Source organism: Macrobrachium rosenbergii, chromosome 21 (genome assembly GCF_040412425.1).
Source record: "Macrobrachium rosenbergii isolate ZJJX-2024 chromosome 21, ASM4041242v1, whole genome shotgun sequence".
In the NCBI taxonomy this organism is placed as follows: Eukaryota; Metazoa; Arthropoda; class Malacostraca; order Decapoda; family Palaemonidae; genus Macrobrachium; species Macrobrachium rosenbergii.
Window position 1 is genome coordinate 44,557,760 of NC_089761.1, and position 25,893 is coordinate 44,583,652.

General features: G+C 36.0%; 2 protein-coding genes across 2 annotated transcripts; one reads left to right on the plus strand and one right to left on the minus strand.

Annotated features, from left to right (window-relative positions):
* Nucleotides 1–1,404: 1,404 nt before the first annotated feature.
* On the plus strand, nucleotides 1,405–4,955 carry LOC136850097 (actin-2, muscle-specific-like). Its single transcript, XM_067123643.1, has 2 exons — nucleotides 1,405–1,539; nucleotides 3,557–4,955. Exon 2 carries the CDS (start codon nucleotides 3,595–3,597, stop codon nucleotides 4,726–4,728), a length of 1,134 nt encoding a protein of 377 aa, XP_066979744.1. The 5' UTR covers nucleotides 1,405–1,539; nucleotides 3,557–3,594; the 3' UTR covers nucleotides 4,729–4,955.
* A 14,274-nt stretch (nucleotides 4,956–19,229) lies between these two features.
* LOC136850098 (actin, alpha cardiac muscle 2-like) lies at nucleotides 19,230–21,024 on the minus strand. The gene is made up of 2 exons (XM_067123644.1): nucleotides 20,935–21,024; nucleotides 19,230–20,520 (listed from the first exon to the last, which is right to left on the minus strand). The coding sequence occupies exon 2, from the start codon at nucleotides 20,509–20,511 to the stop codon at nucleotides 19,378–19,380; it is 1,134 nt and encodes a 377-aa protein (XP_066979745.1). The 5' UTR covers nucleotides 20,512–20,520; nucleotides 20,935–21,024; the 3' UTR covers nucleotides 19,230–19,377.
* Between the last annotated feature and the right edge of the window lie 4,869 nt (nucleotides 21,025–25,893).

The window sequence follows — 25,893 nt, forward strand, 5'->3', positions numbered from 1 at the left end:
TATATATATATATATATATATATATATATATATATATATATATATATATATATATATATATATATATATATATATATATATATATATATATACAATCAGCCATAAGACAAGAAGTTTCATTCTTTATTATATAATATATAATTATAAAGAGCAGTTAAAACTGATAACTGCTCTTTATAATTTATTGCATATGATGTGCAAAGGATATTTGAATATCCTGATTGTATTTGCCGCTTGACTATATATATATATATATATATATATATATATATATATATATATATATATATATATATATATGTATATATAATATTTATAAAACATGAGTGTGTTTATGTGTTCCTTGTTAAAGCTTTTCTATTTCTGCTTCAGCTGAAATGAGAAAACTGGTGAGCGTTCCTAAATCTGACTCTTCCAAAAAAGCTGAAATATAAATTAATATTTTTTTAATGACGTGTGTACCTTTTATCTGATTTGTTTAGTACAACTGAACAACTTAAGCTTTGTCTGTTGTGTCATACATAAACTTCCTATAACTTTTACGCTCTTACGAAACTGATTCCCAAAGAACAAACGATTTTGTCACTTAATTAAGTCTAGCTTCTTCCTCTAAGTCATAATCGGTTTTGGGAATGGAGAAAGTCTGATAACTTGCCTCTAGCGTTCTAATTCCTTGAAACTTCAGGACAGGCATTAATGTTTGACAAGATTAGATGATTATAAAAAGCTCAGAAATAGACAAACAGATCCATAGAGAGACAGAGAAAGGTTGACGGAAGACGAAGGATTGCGATTACAGATGACACTGATATTTTATAATCTGATGAAGGGGTCTTTTCTCAGAAGGAAATTACTTGGATGATATAACAGAAACGTCTCTGTGCTTCAGGTGGTTTTTAATGATTCCCATGTAAGTTTGCACAATTTCGGATTAATTTAGACTCAGTTATATATATATATATATATATATATATATATATATATATATATATATATATATATATATATATATATATATATATATATATGCTCAGCAGTAAGCGCAACTTCCAGGTTTATCCAGTCTACCGATTGAATATTGTTATCAGTCATTACAACAGCTCATGTCATTGATGCCCAGGAACGACAATTCGATGACAAGGAAAAGAAAATTGATTTCAATGTGATGACCAGATAAGAAGATGGGAGATCCTATGGAAACTCATTCCTTTTAGAAGCTCCAGCAGTGGTCGATCAGAGACGACCAATCTATTGCAGGTTTTACGCTGCAGAAAAATGCAGTTACTTTCCGAGGAACATTCCGAGGTTAACCGACCGGCAGTGTTATCCGCCACCGGTCTATTGAAAAGTGCCGCAGACTGGTGAAGCCATTTAACAAAAAGGGGATTTCATGCCTTCTTTTTCTCAGCCTAGAGTAAGGAAGGTAGGTGAGAAATTTTTGGCCTGATGTCAAGTACCCAGAGGAGCCAGGATTTCAGCCCTGTATAAAAAGACAGGAGCAGGTAGCGGACCTTCAGTCGTGTTCAGACTCATCGACAGGTGAGTTCCTAACGTTAAGTCGCCTCCTCCCATCCACGTCGCGTCGAGTCCCATACACCCGGAGGGGCGGTGTTTTCTTAAGTGGTTGCTCAGTGGGAAAAGTAACTTCTACTTGCTTCAGTTGCTGTCAGCGATCTCCATTTACTTGGCAGTTGGAGGTCTCTTTCACAGTGACTGATACGTGCGTATCGAAGAGGACTCGTTGAAATCACGGCGATTTCAAGTTAAGATTGTAGTGTACTTTCCTCGCGGTATCTATCCACTTCAGGTTTTTTTTACATCTCGCTGGAAATTTTTTATCATTGATTAGAGCTGATTTCGTAGACTATTTTTTTTTTTTTACATTCGCTGGAAATTTTTCATCATTGATTAGAGCTGATTTCGTGGACTATCTTTTTTTATATTCGCTGGAAATTTTTTATCATTGATTAGAGCTGATTTCGTAGAATATTTTTTTTTTTACATTCGCTGGAATTTTTTTATCATTGATTAGAGCTGATTTCGTAGACTATTTTTTCTTACATTCGCTGGAAAGTTTTATCATTGGTTAGAGCTGATTTCGTAGACTATTTTTTTTTTTTTTACATTCGCTGGTAATTTTCTATCATTGATTAGAGCTGATTTCGTAGACTATTTTTTTTTTTTTTACATTCGCTGGAAATTTTTTATCATCGATTAGAGCTCATTTCGTAGACTAAGATGTTAAGGAATGATGTTAATTTTCAAATCGAAGTCAATCTTGTTGTTGTTTTATATTCATCGATTCTTTATTGGAGGTCGAACTGAATTTTCGAATAATACCAAAAGTATCCAATCTGCTCGATTGAAAACTTTAAGCGGGTTCCCTGAACAGAAAATGATAATTTTTTTTATTTAGCGATTAAACATTAACTTGAACTTGCCTTCAAATAATGGTACTTGCAAAAATTCTCTGGAAGTTTTATTAGTATATTTTTACTATGCAATATCTTGCAACAAGGTACGAAACTTTAATTTTGAAGACAAAGCTATAGAGAAAAATTTAAATTCGAATGAAACCGCAAATACCGTTTGCATTATATTTTTTAATCTTCTGACGATAGACCTACAATGAAATATTTAAATTAATAGTAATTACTAATGTTATGCAATCTTTGAAACGTGATTCTGATGGCAGATCCATTGGAAAATATCTTAAATAAACTGCTGTTATTATTTGCGTATGGTGTTTAAAATATGATTCTGGGCAACTTTTTCCACTGTCAAGTGACTTTTGATTGTTAGCTGAGCATTTTTAATAGAGGAGAGTACTTCCGGCATACGAAAGTAATGGAGTTCATTTTTATGGTTTGTATGAATTTTGATTTGTACGTTAAGTAACTATTGATGAAACCAGCGTTTGCTAAGTTAATGAATTTTTAGAGATTGTTCGTTGATTGTCCATTGCTACAGTTATCATCTTAATCTCCAAATTCCGTAGTATGTTTAATGTATAACCTAAGTGGCTAATGTTTTTTGATAAGTAGCCTTTTCATCAGGCGAAAAAAATACTCTCAAACTCTCACGAAGTCTCCAAAGGCTACTGATGTTTATTAAAGAGGATGTCAACTTGCATTTAGTCTTCTTAATATTAACTCATTCTGAGATCATTAACTTCGTAAAATTAAATCTGAGAAGGGTTTAGCATATTTATCGATTCAAATATTCATTTGTGCAGATTATAGAACTAGAGAATTTTTTTAAAAAGTGGATTATTATAAGGAAGTTTGATTAAGTGACACAGTGTTTTGTTACAAGTGTTCACAAATATTTCTGAAACTGAAGCATTAGTTTAACTCACACATAATGTTCTGAAAGGCACAGGTATTGATTTCAGTTTCTTCCTTAAAGAAATCGTTTTGATGGGAAAATTGCTGAAAGGAAGAGCCAATATTTCATTTATATGCGAAATGTCAGCTTTTCTTTTCTTTTGTTTTTTACAAATGATTTTGAAAAATAGGGGCGAATAGTGATTTCATTTATATTTCTTTCCTTTTAGGTAGTCGTTTGACAACGCTCATACCATAAACCACCACCATGTGTGACGACGAAGATGCGGCGACCCTCATCTGCGACAATGGCTCCGGCCTTGTCAAGGCTGGCTTTGCCGGTGATGACGCCCCTCGAGCTGTCTTCCCCTCCATCGTTGGCCGCGCCCGTCACCAGGGTGTGATGGTCGGTATGGGTCAGAAGGACGCTTACATTGGTGATGAAGCCCAGAGCAAGAGAGGTATCCTTACCCTCAAGTACCCCATCGAGCATGGTATTATCACCAACTGGGACGACATGGAGAAGGTCTGGTACCACACCTTCTACAATGAACTCCGTGTTGCCCCAGAGGAGTGCCCCACCATGCTTACTGAGGCTCCTCTCAACCCCAAAGCCAACCGTGAGAAGATGACTCAGATCATGTTCGAGTCCTTCAACATGCCCGCCATGTACGTCTGTATCCAGGCTGTCCTCTCCCTCTACGCCTCCGGTCGTACCACTGGTGAGGTTTGCGACTCCGGTGATGGTGTCTCCCACATGGTTCCCGTCTATGAAGGTTTTGCCCTTCCCCACGCCATCCTCCGTCTGGACTTGGCTGGTCGTGACATCACCAACTACCTTGGTAAGATCATGACTGAGAAGGGCTACTCCTTCACCACCACCGCTGAGCGTGAGATCGTCCGTGACATCAAGGAGAAGCTCTGCTACATTGCCTTGGACTTTGAGAGTGAGATGAACACTGCTGCCGCCTCCTCCTCCATCGACAAGTCCTATGAACTTCCTGACGGTCAGGTCATCACCATCGGCAACGAGCGTTTCCGTGCTCCTGAATCTCTGTTCCAGCCTTCCTTCCTTGGTATGGAATCTGCTGGTGTTCACGAGATCGTCCACAACTCCATCATGAGGTGCGACATTGACATCAGGAAGGATCTGTTGGCCAACATTGTCATGTCTGGTGGTACCACCATGTATGCTGGTATTGCTGACAGGATGCAGAAGGAAATCACTTCTCTTGCTCCTTCCACCATCAAGGTCAAGATCATCGCTCCCCCTGAGAGGAAGTACTCCGTCTGGATCGGTGGTTCCATCCTTGGTTCTCTGTCCACCTTCCAGAACTTGTGGGTCACCAAGGAGGAATACGATGAATCTGGCCCTGGCATCGTTCACCGCAAGTGCTTCTAAACGACTACTTTATAACTACACTTCTAACAACCATCATCGAACCGACTTCGAATATCTGGAGTATTGCTCTCCGTATATAATCTACTTATTTTTACTAAGTAGAGTAAAACAGAAATTTCACGTCATAGACTACGTTATATTTTTCCATTGTCATGTATGCGCGACATATCAATGATGTTACCAAAACAGGGTTTTATTAGGGAAAATAAATCCATTACTTACGACTACTTTCAGTTTCATTTACCCTGATTTCTTTAAAAGCTAACCTTGATGCGAATAAGACGAAATTTTGTTATGTGAATTGAGTATTCAAAGTGTTTTAGGAAAGGAAATCTAGAATAGTCATCAAAATGACAGAATTCTGCTCTATATTTTCATGTCATGTTGTAATTTCAAAACTAATTTTCAAATATTGTACATCTGCCTTTGGGGACCCTATTTAGTTCATGAAATGGCTACAGCTATGGGAATCAGTGCAACCTACCATTCTGTTATATTAAAAACAAATACCTGAATACTAAATATAAACTCTTTGCCAGCACGACTTATACTTGTATAAATAATAAATTATATAAATGCGTTAAGATTAAGGCATGCTTAGTCAGTGTCAGCGGCTGGAAATCTTGTGTTGACATTTGAAGCTAATATCCACGAAAAATATAATGGTTTACGTTAACTTCAACAAAGTGTCATTCGCCGTTATTGTTAACATCTCAAAGTAATGAACTAAAATTTTGTGCATGTAGCTGCAAACCGCATAAGGGTAGTCGATATAAGACATACGAAAACCTAATATTGACAATTGATTTTAAGAGCTACACACACACACACACACACACATATATATATATATATACATATATATATATATATATATATATATATATATATATATATATATATATATGTGTGTGTGTGTGTATATATATATATATATATATATATATATATATATGTGTGTGTGTGTGTGTGTTGATGGCATGCATCATTGGAAGATATTCGGTATAATAGTTGATCAATGAAAGTGACTGCAATTGCTTTTGCCAGTATATATGAACCTTCGTAAAATGCAAACACATGGACAGGAGTCTACTTCCAAGTTTCAAAGATGTTTTGGTGATCTTTAAATTTTTTACTTTTTCCTGATGAGTTGCTTGTAAGGTGAGTTATCAATACTTGCTTCTGTAGAAGCACCTAACATCCTTCTGAAATATCTTTTAGCTCATGATAATTTTCTGGACAGAAGGATATATTACACAATTAAGCAAGAAAATATATCAATTTTTGTGATCAGTCAATGTAACCAGGCGTGCACCGCACTCTAATTTCATTAAGTGTCCTAAACAAGCTCCCCAGGGATAGTGTCTCATTTTATTAACAAACAAAGTATTGTTCTGAAGAGCTGCTGAATAACATATTTTGTAAACACATATGAATGAAAATTGTTCGAGAATTTCATTAGTTTACATTTTTTGTCTTCAATTTCTCCTTTCATTTAAAATATGTAAACTCTTTGGAACACTGTAAAGGAAGCTCTTTTTTTTCCCTTATTTTTTACTTCTCTAGAGGTCAGAGGCCTCAACCTATATTAAATTTAAAACGGCGCGACCTTAGCCTTCTGTTGTGGATATAAAGTTTGGAGAGTGCATTTTGCCTCATGGTGGCTTGTTTGCACAGCCTTCACTATATATATATATATATATATATATATATATATATATATATATATATATATATATATATATATAGATAGATAGATAGATAGATAGATAGATGATATGTATATATTCTTGTTTTATATATATAGTTGATATATTATATACACAGATACTACATATTATTATTAATGATAATCATTATTGATAATAGTACTGCTGTTGTTGAATGTTTGTTTTTATTGCCGTTGCTGCTCAAGATAAACTCTCGAGAATTCAGTGGATTCAACCACGACCTCCGAGATTGATTTAAACCAGTAACATCTGGCACACTGACTAACTAATCACTCACCTGTAACGGCCAGCTTCGAAGTTTCAGGAATTTAGAATGTTTTCTTCAAAAATACGTAATGAATACTTATGCAAGATTGATACTCTGTTGCGAACACATATGCGCAACTAGATTCATGTACTAGGGATGTTGATCCCGATAAAGCAATAATCTTGTCATTTGTTACATTCAGGAAAAAATTCTTTGTAATTTTATTCCTTTTGCTCGTTGCTTCGGCGACCGCCGGCTGCTCTTGTAAAAAACGACCGAATGGTAGGAATTTCTCATGTGGTTTTCATTCTGACTTTCTAAAATATAGAGTCGACGGAAAAAAATAGATTGGCCCTAATCCCCCTGACTTAACCTCCCTCACTTGATCGTCACCCCAGCGGACTTGGCTCTAGTTTTTCCTCTTTCAAGGCGTGGCACCGTCTTTTGTCTTGTGAGCTTCGTCTAGTGCTTACTCTGTTTGATCTATATTATTTTCTCGGCTCTTCTTCAAAAAACATTCGCGTCAGAAGTATTCAACAGCAAGATTAGAGGAATTTATAGTTTTAACTGTTGTAGAATGAAAGGAATTTATAGTCTTTACAGTTGGAGATAAATATTGCCTATCAAATAATAGGTAGTTGTTTACGTAAATGAATCTGCAGTCACACAAAAACAAAGCAAGGCAGATACGTCAACCTCAGACAAGGAAAAGCTTACTTCACGACATTCTGTTTCAAAAGTTCAATCATCCTGCACAGGCTTTCTAGAATAAGTGATCAAGTTTCTGATGGATGTGTAAAGAACGGGCACAAAAACCCTAAATATACCTTGATCGTTAAGAAAATATCAATATTTAATGCTCCCCATCCGAGAACGCCGAAGAGGGAGAAAATTCCAGAGAAAAGAGGTGTAGGTGACAAAATGATCCAGATGAATAACTCCGAAGTTCACAATCTTCTTATTAGAGTACCATGGCTCAGCAACTTGTGTGAAAAGAATTTGAAGTGATGACGTTAAAAGTGGCATGAGATGTGGCTTCTCCATAAGCCTCATATAATGCTTTGAAGTAGGAACCGTGTTGTTAATGAAACGAAGGTGCCTTCGGTTCAATGCTACGAGTAAAACCAATTCTGTAATCAGAGACTACACAGTTGATATTATTATTATTCAGAAGGTGAACCTTGTTCATATAGAAGAAGCCCACAGGGGCCATCAACTTGAGATTCAAGCTTCCAGCGAATATGGTGTTCATTCGAAAGAAGTAACAGGAAGTAATAGGAAATACAGAAAGAAGAGATCAGTTATCAGAAAAGAAAAATAAATGAACAAATTATAAAATAAATAAGTAAAAATGTACGTAAATTAAAATAAAAGGATAATTGTTTTAGGGTATTAATGCGTTGCATCTTCGCTTGAACTTTTGAGGTTCCAATTGTACAACATCCTCAGGGATACTGTTTCACAGTCCAACGGTATGAGGAATAAAGGACCTCTGGAACTGAGAAGTAAGAGCGAAAGCATTGAAAAATATTAAAAAGTATGTCGCTGCAGCAATGGATTCTATCACATTGATCTTACATATATTCATTAAGTGAAACTCTAGGAAAGACCTGACAAGATTCTGAGAATCGAAAAATGCTGAGAGAAAGAAACAGAAGAACATGTGAACAAAGAGAATCTGTAAATTATGAGAGAAAAAAGAAGAGGAGGTGTGATTGAGACTATTTGTAACAAACCGACAAAATGTGAAGAGAAAGATGTAACTAACCCAGTAGAACACCTTGAAAAAGGTAGGAGTATCATTGCAGTTCAAGCTATGAAGTATAAGGCAGCTATCGGTATGACCTTGTTTGTATTAAAAAACGGAATAGGCATGTAAATAGGATATTGAATATAATGTTAATCTAGATCAATTAAGCTTTTATCAAGAAAGAACAATAACTATCTAATTAGTTTTCGAAGAATATTGCCAGTGAATTAAATATATTCTCCACCCAAAAGGCATCCATGAAATCATCATTGGTAAATAATCCATTGATACCGAAGTTACGTCCATACATGCACATATACACAAATAGTAAAGGGAAATATAGGTAAAATGTTGGTAATTTATCCATAATTGTACACCCTCCACCGTTTTAACAAAACGACTAGTTTTATGTTTTATTAAAAAAATAACCACTTCATATACAAGTAAAATAAATGTTTTCTACTGGTATGTGCTGTTGTTTCCTTATAAATTTTTATTCAGATTATTTCTTCAATTTCTTTTTCCTTCTTCTTACATTGAACAGTCAAAGATGATATCATTATCATTAGGAGTCGTTTAGTTAAGCGTCGTCGTACCGTTCCCGTCAGCCAGTGAAAAAGGCGTAAGAACAGGTGAAGCAAAGCCAAGAATTGGAACAGTGCCATAAGGTCAGTTCCCAGGTAAGCTGAGTTGGCATTTAGTGGCCATCAGCGGCGATGCTAAAACGACCGAGTCGGACCAATTTGCTGAAAGATAAGAATCCCGTTCAAGCGTAACTCCTAGAGGTCTTTATCGAGCATTCTCTCTCTCTCTCTCTCTCTCTCTCTCTCTCTCTCTCTCTCTTCACGAATGACAGCCACATGGTAAGAATGGTCAAATGAAATGGTTGATCTTTTCTGTCAAGGGAAAGAGGTACATCAATGTTTATATGTTTCTCTCTTCTTTCATAAATGTCATCCTCTCGATGACATTTGTAACGCTGTCCGATGATAGTTTTGTAGCTTTACCGAGTATTTTTTTTTTCTCTCTTAAATTACAGTTGTGTAATATTCTCAGGAGGACAGGACATTCTCAGGTCGAGCAAGCACCTGGCATCCCAAATATTACAGAGATCAGCTGCTTAATCTTAGTAAAAACAATCTGAGTATGTGATATCATCATAGAACGTCTCATATTCTTTTACGGAGAAAGGTTTACTGTCATAATATTGATTACACGAACGTCATATACTTACTTTGATTATTATTAGTGTTATTATACATAATGAGATATACTCCTACAGGAAATATGAAAATTCCACGAACTCGTCCATCAAGGTTCCATACGTATGATGCATAGAAGCAAAGAATAAAGAAAAATAAATACTAAAAATTGGATGCTTAAATTAGTGAAATATAACAGTTAACGCATTAGTGCCTTTTAATAATGTTTAAAAAATAGAAGGTCTTGCAGTCTTGCGAATTTCAGTTTTTTTTTTTCACAAATTCTCGCACCGCCAAAAACATTGACGTTTCACACCTCTAGTTTCATTTGGTAATAAAGAACTGATCATCGATTCTACTCCAAGATTGCTTCAGTCTGTTTACAAATTTACTTTTTATTTCCTAGATCATTGGAGATGATTTCTTTGAAAGCCGTGTTTGCCTTCATCGTAGAAGAGGCGTGTATAAGCGCGATATATACTTGTTTTGGTCAGCCATGCCAGTGTTGGTCCCCTCACCATGAAAAAAAGTTCACAAGAAATACTCATTGAAATTAGTAGGCTAATGAAGACAAATTATTTTATTTAACTATATTTATATCTAATAATCATTCGTATCTTGTTTTCCTAAACGTAACATTCTCCGACCCCCTCCCCCGAAAATAAATGGAACATTCCGAATGCCGAAGTTCATTTCAAAATCCTTTACAAAAAAGAGGAAAAATGGTTTTTCCTAATTATTTAAGTAATGAAATGTAAGGTTTGTAATTATTGTCACCTATGCATATGGTTTTAACCGCTAATGAAATCTGTGCACAGTAAGTTAAGGCTGTCTACTTGAGAACCAAAATCGTTAAGTATGACATCTGAACACGTGTAGGCGAAACAAAACGGGGACGAAAAAGACCAAAAGAGGACTTGAAAGTGCTGTTACTCTCTCTCTCTCTCTCTCTCTCTCTCTCTCTCTCTCTCTCTCATGCGGTAAAGGAAGCCTACCAGAATAGTCACAGCCTACCACGCTGTTATTTCCGTTTTAGGATATCTGCGGTTGGTTGGGGTTCCCCGCTTTCGCTGTAGCCAGTCACAAATGACGAGGAGAATCCCGGGAGACACACCCAGTAGCCGTCGGAACTTGGCACTAGGTCCTTATTCTCCTAGTTTTATTTACATGCAGAGGCTGATTTGTTAAACGCAGAAGTTTAGTTTTGCTGTGAATATTTGCCTTGTGCGTCTTTTTTTTTTTTAGAGATCTTAAGGATGGGTAGCATGTTTGCCCTATGTATTTTTCTATTATAAATTATTGTTTAGTTTATTCTCTGCTTGAGCATTTCTTTTTATTGGGCTTCTTTGCTTACTGGAGCCCTTGGGCTTGTGGGAGTCTGCTTTACCAACTGAAGGTGCAGCTTGCATAATAATAATGTTAATGATTATGCTATTAATCAATTTACTATGCTTTTTATTTCAAATTATTTTCGTGTGTTCTGCGGGTTCTAAGAAAACTCTAAAACAAAATGATTTTTTAATTTACATGACCCGTAATGCTTACGTCCTTAATTTTAGTTAACTGAATCTAGTTTACCTAGACTGACATGACCTGAAATGTTAGTTTTAAAAAGCATTGGACTTCTTGGCATGAACGACTGCATCCTTGTATCTTTGGCTCTTTGTTAGTTGCACCATCTCTCTCTCTCTCTCTCTCTCTCTCTCTCTCTCTCTCTCTCTCTCTCTCTCTCTCCCGAATGGCGATCGCAGTCCGCGATCTTTAATCGTTCTTTCGCGGACGTTTACATTTCCCAAAACTTTGCATTCCAGCCATTTTCGTTCGTTGCTTCTGCCATTTCCACACACACACACACACACATAATATATATATATATATATATATATATATATATATATATATATATATATATATATATATATATATATATATATATATATATATATACAGTATATATATATATATATATATGTGTGTGTGTGTGTGTCTTCTTTTTAACGCATGCCAATATCTATATTATTAATAAGTATTTCACAGATGTTTGTTTAAAAATATTACACAAAGATACTCACTGCCTTCTCATATTTAGCGTTCGATATTCGTAAGAATAGATTAAAAAGCACGAAAAATAGCAGTAATGATTTAAGGTAATTTGGGAAATGTACTTTACGGAATTACCTTAAATCGTTACCGCTATTTTTCGTGCTTTTTAATCTCTTCTTACGAATATCGAACGCTAAATATGAGAAGGAAATGAGTGCTAAGCAATAATATTTTTAAACAAATAACTGTGAATACTTATTAATATGGATATTGGCATGCGCAATTTATATATATATATATATATATATATATATATATATATATATATATATATATATATATATTATATATATATTAATATATATATGTGTGTGTTTTGTGTGTGTGTGTGTGTGTGTGTATAGGCAGATAGATAGAAAAAGTGACCGGTCTTGTAAAAGAGATACACCTTTCACGGGACGAAACCAAAAATTTGAAATCTCGACTGAAATAATTTGCTTTATATATGCTAGGGGGGAAAATACAAATAAACGTACGGATGGTCGAAAGCCTATTAGCACCTCACAGGAAAAAAAGAGGTGCCATTAACTCATTCTTGACTTAGGTCTGTACTCCATTAACAAATCATGTTTTTCGACGGATATGTGCTCACGCCTTTGCTATTATGCCCGGATAAACTACCTCCCTTAAAATAATGCATTGTAAATATATGTTGTGAAAGAAATGGATCAAGTTTATACATTCCTAGAATGACATTTATCCAAAACACTTTTTTTTAATAAAACTAGATTCTCCTATATTTCTTTCCAGCATATTAGAATAAAGCAGCCTTTTAGCGCCATTCTAATTAACAGCTGACTGGTTCAACTGACATAAAAGAGAGTCCTACTATTAACTTGTGCACGTTATACTTTTTTTATGATGTGCCGTTCTCTTTTCCATTGATTTTCCCGTTTAGCAAATCTAAACATTTTCATATCACTTACACATGATCTGATGTACATATGCGGAAGAGTTTTTTTTAAGTGCTAAGTTCTTAGATGCTACATAAAATCGTTGACACATGGATGGTTGTACAAACAGGTTCATTGTGTTGTGTTTCCCTGTCGTTATCATAGAATGCCTTTGTTGCCTCTCTTAATGCATTGCCTCACACAGTATTAGGAAATTTTAACTTCTTGCCTGTATTCCTAATAATATCTGTTTCATCATCAGTATATACTTAATGCTCTTAGAAATATAGTTGTGAAAACTGATTTCTGTGCTTACTTGTTTTGACCTGAATGAAAATATACATAGTTTGAAATCCTGGTAGGCTTTCTGTATACAGCCTATTTAAACTCTTTGTTACTTCATTTAATTTGCCAAATTAGGAATTTACATGTTCGATCCCGGGCAAAATACATGAGGTGTAAACATGCCTAAACTGTATTACATTGCGTGTAATAATATTACTGAATTTTCTGTTTTTCCGAAATTCCATATACAAATCGCTTAAAACTAGAAAATTTACCATAACTAAACTAAAATTCTGAGAGTAATATTGCCATTGAATTCAGTTTTACATTCTTTTATACACATTTTTATCACTTCTATTAAGGTTATTTTAGAGGATGGTATATCCAGATAAAAATTCTGATTTATCATCTGTCGGTACTTCTATGAATAGCGGTACTACATCAGAACTCACATGCTTAGAATCTCATTAATTTGTATCTGTATCTTGTTTAATTTAATGGAACCAAGACAGAATAATGGCCTAGCGGCAAAATTTTTGACGTTTTTATTGTTCCGTACCAGTATGGTAAAGTTGGTGAGGTCACACAAAGCCTTTTTAGTAAATTTTTTTTTTTTTACTTTTTTATTTCTATTCTTTGTATGTATTTTCATCACTCAAAAACTTCATTTTTTTGCGGAATCACTTTTGTTCAAAATTACTTGTGCATCAGATTTGTCAGCTTCCAGCATATGTATGTTTTTATCACCTTTTAATTCAATAATGATTACCCAGAGTCTTTTTGTGAAATTTGGAGTGGTTTTCTTTTATATTGGCGTAAATAATTCCTTTGACTATATTCGCATTTTCACTGAGAATTTCAGTACACATTACCACATTGCATAGCTCTTTATTTTTTTCCATACTGTTCACTTTACTAGAACGCAAAGCGAATTTTAAAAACCCGTAACCTAAGGTACAGATCATGTTTCGATCAAGGTGATTGCTAGACAATTAGTGGGCACATTCATAACTGTTGTTGTTGGTCCACGGACTTCCTCGAATCAGCAAATTCAAGTTATTTTCATGTTTCCTGATTAAGATCTGATAGATTTTTTTTATTTCCTCGTGGCAATAATCTCGTAGCTTCTTTCCATTCTAATGATAATGAGAATTCGAAATGCTTCCTTTTTCCGTTCTTGAAATGAATTTACATTTTCTATTATCTTGAATGTTGGGGTGAACAGTTCCAAGATAACAAAATCGCAGCTTGATATGGAAGATCGACCCTTTAATGATATACAGTGAGATATTATTAGAAAAACACAACAGCAAGGAAATGGAAGATATATATTTATAGTTTTATTTGAAGAGCTGACAAGAAAAACTGGGTTTAGAATGGTAGGGCAATCCGTAGGTCATTCGAAGACAAAAAAAAAAAGAGAGAGAGAGAGAGAAAGAGAGGGAGAATTATGTTGACCAATCTCGTATTACACCAGTGTGCTGCTTTATATTTTCGTAAATTGGGTTCATTAGAATAAACCAGCCGTTTAGTACCTGTGAAACTGATAGCATGGTTGTTAAAACTAACCATAACTAAAATTCCACTGTTGTGGTGTACATATACATTTTCAACGCGAAACTGGGTGACATAATTCTCTCCCCTATCCCATTTTTCTCTCTATCTTCGAATGCCCTGCCGGTTTCACTCGCAACTTAATCTGAAAACCCAGTTTTCGAAAATATAAAATTAGCACACAGGGATAATGCGAGATCGATTAACATAATTCTCTCTCTCCCTCTCTCTCTCTCTCTCTCTCTCTCTCTCTCTCTCTCTCTCTCTCTCTCTCTCTCTCTCTCTCTTTGAATGGCACAATTATTACCCTACCGTCAAAACCTGTAAACCTTGTCATCAAAAATACAGAATCAGCACACCAAGGAAATGTGTGACTAGTTATCATAAATTCTCATTACCGGTATCCTTTTCTAAGCTCTGACTTATTTAAGGGAACTCTGTTGATAGCTCGGTCAGTAATAACATGCACTAAAATGTCACAGATAACAGAGGAAACTGACTTCCCCTTTCATATTGCATGTTGATTATCATTGAGGTATGATGATGATACGGACGAACTATTGTCATTATTAGTCTGTCGCTCAATGCTGAAGTCTGGCTGACTTGCACGAGTGACCGGTGGAGCAGAATTTTGATGGACTATTCCCTCTGAAAGCGCGTGGATTTGCCTTAAATACTTGTTCCAGTAAGTGGAACCTTGTCACTTTTGAGCATTTCAGTGGGTGAAGAGCAGTTACTTTATGCAGTGACATGTAATAGATTAATACACATTTAATGAACCGATCTTGTTAACCTGTTTTTTTATGATCTCTTAAATTTTATATACTTCAAAGCAAGTGTTTTAGTAGCTTTTATTTACTTTTATATCCGATCCCTAGTTTCATGGCTACACTCTAGATTAAGATCAGTGTTATTTCAGTTGGATCGCCACGGTAAATTTAATGTCAGAGGATGAATAGCTGCTTAACGTATGAGAGGTAGAGCTCAAATTTTCTCCCATCAAGAAGCGCCTTGAATAAATAAAATATATTAGGCAAACTTTGCTGGAATCCCCCTGACAAACTGCCATTGTATCAAGTGAGCTAGGAATTTAAAAACAAACACCAAACACCGCGGGACGCTCCCCGCAGACGTAAAACAGATGTGAACGTTCCAATGATGTTTCGCAGAGCCGCTGATATGCTTAAGTCTTCTAAAATCAAAGCAGAGATGAAATGGCACATCGCGAAGATTATTGCTCGTGTCGTAAACGGGGAGGGTATATTTGCGTCTCCTGGTGTCGCGAATTTCATTTGATTACTTCAGACCCAGTCAATTGTTTACTCAGCTCTTGGAGGATTAGGTCCCCAATCCCTCTGGCAAGCATCGGGCAATAAAAGATCTGAGCTCGACTTTTAGGTGTAACTGGAGTCTCTTTTATGGACAAAAGTCTCACTTTTTTACTTTGTACTTTTTTTTGTGCCTTACTGGCAAGATTGTGGTGAATTTTGCACGATGCTTAGGTTTTATTTGCCTCTATGAAATAGGTATTTATTAATATCTGCTTCTGAAGTAGCCTGCTTAAAATATGTTTACATTCACCTGTTTCATATTTCAGTGAGGATTTATTTTTAGATTTAATTAGAAATGTTAAGGTGTTTGATTAATTCCTGAACTAAACTTAACATAGGCAATTTGTCAAATCGCACGTTAGAGTAAATATATAAAAGAAATCCGAGAGTATGTCGTTCTTTTCAAAGGATGCCATACTGTTAATGTTATTGTGATTCCCTGCAGCATTATTTACTAACATTGTCTTAGTTTCTCTTCTTTATTCGTTATACATTGCAAGACGACGCGGTGAAAACCATAGATAACAGAGATCATTCGTCTTTTTAATACATTATATTGTAGCCGCACTTATCAAACACTTCTCTGTATTTTCTCCTTTTTATTTTTATAATAATCGGAGAAAACGGCCTTATAGACGTATATTCTAAGACCCATTTCACGGTTTTATGAAATTTTATAACACCTGGTTTTGCGACAGCCCGAGAAGTCATAGAAATCATAGACATAAAATATAGAATCCGGAACTTGCGAGGGTGACGCTTGTTCCGACATTGTGGTCTGCCCCCCGGAATACGTCGGATGCCGTGAAATTGCTATTGAGGTCGTTAAAGCCTTTGACTGAATTCTTTTCACTCATTCTGTGCTCTCTCCCCAACATGGACTCTCTCTCTCTCTCTCTCTCTCTCTCTCTCTCTCTCTCTCTCTCTCTCTCTCTCTCTCTCTCTCTCGCATTTTAAGCAAGCAGTCTCTAGTACCTATGTCAAGTTAATGCTAACCATATATTCCTTCTCTCTCTCTCTCTCTCTCTCTCTCTCTCTCTCTCTCTCTCTCTCATTTTAAATAAGCAGTCTCTAGTACCTTTGTTGAGCTACTGCTAACCGTATATTCCTTTCTTCCCTTTGAAGCTCTCTCTCTCTCTCTCTCTCTCTCTCTCTCTCTCTCTCTCTCTCTCTCTCTCTCTCTCTCTCTCTCTCAAGTTATCCCAAATAAGCAAGATCTTCGGCAGTGATTTTAAGACGCTGCTAAACATGTTAGCGGTGGTCATAGCTCCCTAAAATAAGTTTTAAACAGAGCCCGACTGTAGGTGTGGCTTGCTGATGCGTAACAAAGGGTTCTTCACACGTCTCTCCTTTTATAGTGGAACGGAACGCATTGTTCTCCTATTTTGGTTCTGCTGTCTCGTGGTTTCCTTCTATGGCGAAGCTGGGAAACAGGAGGATCTCACTTTGTCGTAGTTGCTTTTTTTTTTTATTTTCACAATTTTTTTCTCACATTTACGTTTCTTTTTGCAAGTTATTTTGCTTCAGATTATTTTGGTAATAAAATTGAAAAGAAAACATCTGCATACTTACCAAAAACAAAAACAAGGAAATTTTCATGTGACAGATACCAGATTTTCACAGCAATGTCTATGCTATGTCATACATTCTCGCTAATGCAGTCATTTCACGGAATAGAATGCGCCCACGTCTGATGACAGAAAATTCCCAGGTGCAGAGAGATCTTTATTGTAAAGATCCAGAATTGGGGTTTCAAAAAATGAGTGTGCATTTGGGTACTTGCGTTATCAAATATGAAATAATTACTACAGGTGTTTTCATAAAAATGGTGAGTGTAAATCACTATAAACATTTTTGTTTATACATATAAGTGTGTTTACATATAATTATATGTATATATACATATATATACACATACACATATGTATATGTATGCGTATATATACATATATGTACATATACATATACATACACAATTAGAGAGGTGGCTTCAGAGGGTTACCCTCCAGTTTTCAGCAATTTCTTTGGGATGAGACTGCCAGCCCCATGCCCTTTTGGAACCCTGGCCACTACCCACCACGGGCCATGAAAACTTCTCTGGCGGATATCGGTAACACATCACGCAAATAAAGGGAAAGCAATAGAACTAAATACGGCCTAGCCCTGGTAGGGAAAAGAAAGTAAAAAGGGAAAACTTTTTATTCCGTTTCTTTCTAAGGCTAGTGAGGGACTGTTGGGGAAAGCTATGTGGTTCCTGTAAGAACTAGCGACTTTTGCAAGATTTTATCATATATTTTTACACAATTCTCCGCTAAAAGCAGTTCATATACTCCAGAAAATGAATCCCTTTTATTTTATAGATAAAATACCACCGATTTTGTTTCGGCAGTAAGATCCAAAGGTGCTACGCTTTTTCATAATTACGATTGTGATTTCTTCATATGTCGTGAGTGAATCCTTCGCTTGAAGAATTCCCATGAGTCGATTTTTCTAACTCTTGTTCTAAGTCATACTGGGGTTATCCGTTCAGGTCTTCAAGTATGCATACCAAAAATAATGTGGAGTGCTCTTTTACTGTTGGTGATTAGAATATGCTTGCTATCCATTATGTTATTATAAATAGCATTATTAATGACTGTCGCGCTCCACCCCTGACTGAAAATGCCAAATAGGAAAAGTAGCTAAGTACAGAAAAGGAGACAGGTAAATGGAAAAAAATTAACCGTATGAGATTAAACAAACAAAACCAGATGGGGTAAAACAATAGAAATCATTGACTTAAAAAAACACATTTGCACGTCCTTTGAGCTTCTGAAGTTCCAGTAAAAAAATGTGACGTAACAAAAGTGCGTATATAAGTTTCGTATATACGCTTAGATGAATTCAGTAAAAGGAGACTTGAGTTAAATGTCCTCCAGTACCCGAAAAAGATATTCATTGACTAATGATTTTGTGTAAGCTGGCGTCGCAACTAGTTTAGTCATCGGTGTCTCCAGAAGAAATTAAAAATGAGATATGATGAGGAAATTGAACGAGGGAGAAGAACTTGATTTACGTGAGAGATTTACTGATTTCGGAAGGCGTATCTGTATGTTTAAGAGCAGCCCCATGTTGATCTATCATTTCATTAGGAATGATATAATGTTATCTTAACTTCAAATTTGTCATCGTTGATATTGAGGCGTATATTTTCTCTCTCTCTCTCTCTCTCTCTCTCTCTCTCTCTCTCTCTCTCTCTCTCTCTCTCTCTCTCGTTCCAGTTTTATTTTCATCAGTTTAATGCATAATTATGCGCTCGAATAAACAAATGAAGGTTTTATTACAAATTATATACAATGATCTCAAAAAACAAGTCAAAGATTTTTTCAGATATCTGATAGTAATTGGTTTCAATAAAACGAGGATATGCTTAAAATACTGTAGTCAACATTTGCACAAAATATAACAATTTCCACGGAAGGGAAGACAAAACAGAAAGGCTTTTGAGATGACGAACAAGACAATGGAATCATGATATCGATGTCAAGAAATACAACATAACAAAATACAATGTCCTAAAAGCATTTACGATGCACGATGGCTGGCCCAGACTCATCATACTCTTCTTTCGTGACCCACATGGACTGGAAGGTAGAGAGTGAGCCGAGTATGGAACCGCCGATCCAGACGGAATACTTCCGTTCTGGAGGAGCGATGATTTTGATCTTGATCGTCGAAGGCGCCAGACACGTTATCTCCTTCTGCATTCTGTCCGCGATGCCGGGGTACATGGTGGAACCACCCGATAAGACGGTGTTTGCAAATAAGTCCTTCCTGATATCGATGTCGCACCTCATGATGGAATTGTAGACGGTCTCGTGGATGCCAACGGATTCCATTCCCAGGAACGACGGCTGGAACAGGGACTCTGGAGCACGAAAGCGTTCATTGCCGATAGTTATGATCTGTCCATCGGGAAGCTCGTAAGACTTGTCGACGGAGGAAGAAGCTGCAGCGACGTTCATCTCACTCTCGAAGTCGAGGGCGATGTAGCAAAGCTTCTCCTTGATGTCACGGACGATCTCACGTTCAGCGGTGGTAGTGAAGGAATAGCCTCTCTCGGTCATGATCTTCATCAGGTACACAGTTAGATCTCGACCAGCGAGGTCAAGTCGAAGAATGGCGTGAGGGAGGGCGTACCCTTCATATACGGGGACATTGTGCGTCACTCCGTCACCTGAATCGCAAACTAAACCAGTCGTGCGACCGGAAGCATATAAGGACAGGACGGCTTGAATTGCGACGTACATAGCCGGCATCGCGAAAGTTTCGAACATGATCTGGGTCATCTTCTCTCGATTCGCCTTCGGGTTTAAAGGCGCTTCGGTGAGCAAGGTGGGCGATTCTTCGGGAGCGACTCGAAGTTCGTTGTAGAAGGTGTGATGCCAGATCTTCTCCATGTCGTCCCAGTTGGTGATGATGCCGTGCTCGATGGGGTACTTGAGAGTGAGGATGCCTCTCTTGCTCTGAGCCTCGTCGCCCACGTAGGCGTCCTTCTGGCCCATACCGACCATCACGCCCTGGTGACGGGCACGTCCGACGATGGAGGGGAAGACCGCTCTCGGGGCGTCGTCCCCTGCAAAGCCAGCCTTCACCATGCCGGAACCATTGTCACAGACGAGTGCCGCTGTCTCTTCATCATCACACATGATGTCTGACTGCAAAAAAAAAAAAATACCTGGTTTTAGTTTTATTTCAGCAGCATCTCTCTTGGCTGAATTAATTAAAAAATAATAATAATAAACATTGCAAGGGGGTTGATTATTATGATCTTGCTTTGCAGGCATTCTAATTAGTTGAACTGCCATCATCACTGCACTTCATATTACTAAATCAACGAATGTATGAGAAGCTTAAGTGGTAATGAAGATAAATTATTCTATTCATTAACTGGCAGATGTTTGTACACGCGCGCATTCATACCCGTCATTTAAAATCTTGGCAAATGCAACCAATTAGTCACTAACTGATCCTGAAAAGGAGGTCACTTTGATACAAATGTCAACTAAGGGAAGGCGAGGCATGATAAATCATTATAACAATCAAATAATAAAAGAAAAATAGATATTTACCTGAGTACGAGAAGTAAACCGCTCGCTCTTAGCCAAGTGCCTCCGAGAACAGACGCTTTGGTACTAGGGTGTTTGAAGGAAAAGGTCTTCCTTTTATACGAATCCCTCCCCTCTCTTTAAAAAAAAAAAAAAAGAAAGAGAAGGGAAAGGGAAAGAGAGAAAATCCGTCAGTTGGAAGCGCAGTTTCGCCACCAAACAAGGCTTCGTTAGGCCTCACCTGAATGCCTTAGATTTAGGCTTTGTCACTTACTCCTCAGGGAGGTAAAAGGCACGACCCGCTACGAGGCCCTGTGCCGAAATAGGCTCAGGTAGAAATCTTTTTGCCTGGTGTGAAAAGAGAGAACTTTTTTATATACAGGGGCTACATACACACACACACAAATATATATATATGTGTGTACGTGAGCGTACATACATATATATATATATATATATATATATATATATATATATATATATATATATATATATATATATATATATATATATATATATATCAAGTCCATCTTACAAGTCTTCCGTCAAAAGATGGGGTTTATATCTTCTGAAATTTTTAATCTGCAACTTCATAATGCATTATACAGTAAGGTGGCATTCCGGTATATAACTTGACTCACAATTAATAATATGCTCTTAGAGAATCCGGACTTGTGGAATCATGAGATGCAACTGTTCATGGAGAAAATGTGACGAAATCACTCTTTCTGTTATTCTCATTATAGTATTTTAAAAAAATATTTAAATCCTTGAGAACTGGATTATCCATATGTATTTGCTCTCGGGATAAGTTTATCCATATTTTAAAAAAATTATATTCTATTTATTTTTTCTTTAGGTTTTTACCAAAGAGGCAAAATTTATGAATGATAGTCTTTTCATAATAATCTCGATCAGATTTATACTTCATTTCGTTTGGTTGTACCGAGTCTAGAGTTCCACACTTTCAGTTATTCACTTCAACACCTTATCATTACTTAAACATTAACAGGATACCATAGTGCAGGGGCCCGTGCTGGTATATAAGGCTGGTTTAATCTGTACCACCCAAGTGCCATTTCTTCCGTAGGGGGATAGTGTCTTCATTACACCTCACGTGGTACACTGTAGACATTACTTACAATTCTTTGCGGAGTCCTTTCGGCTCTTAGCTGCAAACCCTTTCATTCCTAATACTATATCTCCGTTCGTGTTCTCTTTCCGCCATCTTACTTTCCAACCTCCTCTAACAATTGTTTTAATACTATTTTCAGCTCTGAATTACCTCATAGGTCCCAGCTCTTGGCCTTTGGCCTAGATTTTATATTCCAATTTCAAGTACCATTTCCATTAAATTATGCAACCTTGAATTCGGCAGTTTTATCAATGAATGTAGTAGAGAAAAGGAACTCCACATAAAAACCGAGAATGTCAGTAAAGCAGAGAGATGAAAGGAAAATGAAAAGTGAGAGTTCCTTGTTATTTGTTCCCACTTTTACCACTGTACATTGGGATGATATGTCAGTTCTCGTTTCTTAATCATAAAATATAACTGGACATAATTCTTCAAGAAATTAATCATCCTATTGAATAGAAACGTAGATGACAACGTCAGAATTCGTGCTTTTTAATCAGGCTTTCTTTCGTTCTCAAGACGTAAGCTCTGATGTAAAGAGTAATTAAATCAGATGAGAAGATTGCCTAAAGTTAGTACTAATTCTTTGTATTTTGTAGACTCTCTCTCTCTCTCTCTCTCTCTCTCTCTCTCTCTCTCTCTCTCTCTCTCTCTCTCTCTCTCTCTCTCTCTCTCTCATTTGTCAACAAGAAATTATAATTTATTTGTTCTTACGTAGCTAGTAAGAAGTATTGCTTGCCGTGTAAATAACAGGGCTCTCCTGGTAGCACCGAAAGTAATAAAAGTTGGTGTAGTAATGCAAGTAGAAGTATTTGCAAGAAGTCGTGATTTAACAATCTTTGGCTAATGTTGATATCACTGTCTTAACAGCGGTAGTAATTGTTGGTCAGTATTTGCAACAGTGTTAATATCATTTTTGTCATTTTAACGACGGCATTTTTCGCTGTTATCCACATCTACTATCAGAGGTCGATATTCGCTTGAATAAAAAACAGAATTTACTTATTCCATGATATAATTTGTCATTATACAGAATTTGCTGTTCAAAATTCACGAAACCTTTCATCTATTCTAAATCCTTTCAGAAAAAACTCCGTTTCTTCTACGTATTTTCATTAATTGGTCTGTGAGTGGGAGGACCTCGATGACTTAATGTCATGGAGCAATAGTTCGTCATTACGTTCTTTGGGTATTCTCTCCCACTCTATTTATTATCACACTCCCATCATATCCAGAACACCACTATAGTATCAAAATACGCCCTTAAAGCCAGTGCGTCCATTTCAAACACCTATAAAATTGTCAACGCCAAAGAAGTGCTTACACATTTAGTTCAACAGCCAGTTTATTACCAAGCTCTTTATCTCCTGGCATACGTTCAAAGGCAGACTTGCGCGCTGACACAAGCTTTTTTACTTATCCTTACATCTTACGAGGCGCTAAGCAATATTAAGAGGCATCAGGTTGCAAAGGGGGAAGGAGGAAGGGGGTGGGGGCTCGCTAATCATTGCCCGAGATGTCAATTGTTTGTTTACACAGGCACTCTTCTTTTTCTTTTTTCATGGGAACGCTCGGAGACTCAGGACAGTTGCCAGCAATGGAAATATGAGTCTCTGGGCGCCACGTGTGGGGTTTGTTGACAGTTGTTCGAGCGCGCGTTTTTTTTTTTTTTTTTTCTTTTGGATGCCAATGAATGAGATCAGTGCGGTTTGTCATCTTACAGTCATGTAACTCAAATGGCTTTCTTTCGTTTTTGTGATGTTCTTTTTTGGGAGATGGGGTATGCGGGAGGGATTTAGCAAGTGACATAATAATATGGTTAAGAATGCTTTGGACTCCAACGGCGTAGATTTGTTTCTTCTTTGATATTCTTCTCTGTTTCCTTTTATGTTCTTAAATTTTAGTCACTTAGTCTTGTTTATTTAAATATTTATTCATTCAGTTAGTCATTGTTTGTATCATGATAGTTGTTTTGATCTGTTAGCCCAAAGAAACATTTATCGGTAATTATTACTGATAAATAATTACAGCAGTTTGTTATTATTATTATTATTATTATTATTATTATTATTATTATTATTATTATTATTATTATTCACCATAATTTTTTATTGTTATTATTATAATAATAATAATAATAATTATTATTATTATTATTAGTAGTAGTAGTAGTAGTAGTAGTAGTAGTAGTAGTAGTAGTAGTAGTAGTATCTCTATTGTATGGCAATTTACTGGAAAAATCCAGTCCATTAACAAGATATTGATTAAGCACCATTTTATATACTGTATATGTATGTATATATATATATATATATATATATATATATATATATATATATATATATATATATATATATATATATATATATATATATATATACGTTTATATAATATGTATATATTTATATATATATGTGTGTGTGTATTTTTATATATACATGTATATGTATATATATATATATATATATATATATATATATATATATATATATATATATATATATATATATATATATATATATATATATATATATATATATATATATATATATATATATGTGTGTGTGTGTGTGTGTGTGTGTTTTTTTCAGGTTGAGGTGGTTGGTCTTAGATAGCTTTGGATATTTGCTTGTAATTTCGTAATCAATTATTTATACGATTACCCTTGTAACTTGTTACTAAATACTCAGCATTCATTTTTATCTTCTGGTGTGGAGGGAAGCTTTTTATTCGCTTCTAACGATACTAAAACCGAAAATAAGCGTTTTGTTTATTGTATGCTGAAGGTTTTCCTCTGAAGCAATTAGTATTAGGACTTTAAGACGAAGAATATCAGTATTATTTAGTCAAGAAGGCAAATTTATGTTATTTCTGTTTTGAGGTGAATTATTATTATCATTATTATTATTATTGCTTTTGTTGTTGTCGAAGTTATGGCATTAGCAGTGGCCGTGTACATGTCTTCGGAACATGAAAGCAAAGTGTGGAATGTTCTATAATAAAAAAAAAGTGCGTAATTTATTTCATAATGTAGAAGATTACGTGGTGCGTTAGCGTCATCATGAAAGCCTAACCCCTATATGAAATTACGAAATGTTGACTCCTTGCTGACATCAAAAGACCGGGTTAGTCATTGATTGAATAAAGGCCAGTCACATAAGTAGGCATCTCTGTATTGCCAGCAATTGTCATTTGTCACCGTCAGCTACTTGAGAATTGGGTATAATTAAGCATAATTTGTTGGTGTCAGATACCGAAGGACTAGCTTAGTCAGTTATATAAGGATGATAGGCAATCTTATAGGTAAATCTCAAATGCATGTACCCTACATGTGAAGCATGTAACAATATACGTGATTATAATCACTTTAACACGTGATTCGTTCATCACACATCACCTCAGGTGAAAAAATAAGAGACTTGGTGTAGGTCCTGACCGGTTTCGACTTTCTTTCCGAGCCATTGACGAAGGACTGATACTTGGTGTTAGAAATCACAATATGTACTGTATACGCTGTGTACTCCAGAGACAGTAGTACTGACGAACTGCTTAGTGGTAAATACTTGACGCAATGAGGCATTGCCAGCTACATACAGGAGCAATGTAGTCTGTCGGTGTAATGAAAACAGATGACATCATCTGCATTTCGCGTACGCATTTCTATCATTCTTCCCTTTATAAAGTTTTTCAAGAAGGTAAAGACTACATTGAATGGATTGGTTAAAGTAAATATGGGATGCAGAACTGATTTTATTTTTTTTTGCGGTTAACACACTGAATGCTAAGAAAGCCAAATAAAATAAATAAGATATCTGAAGGTAGTGTGATTCACGTCAACAGGAAAATTA

What these genes read in the sequence shown, in the direction of transcription:
- LOC136850097 (XM_067123643.1), top strand. Translation starts at nt 3,595, where the DNA reads ATGTGTGACGACGAAGATGCGGCGACCCTCATCTGCGACAATGGCTCC.
- LOC136850098 (XM_067123644.1), bottom strand. Translation starts at nt 20,511, where the DNA reads ATGTGTGATGATGAAGAGACAGCGGCACTCGTCTGTGACAATGGTTCC.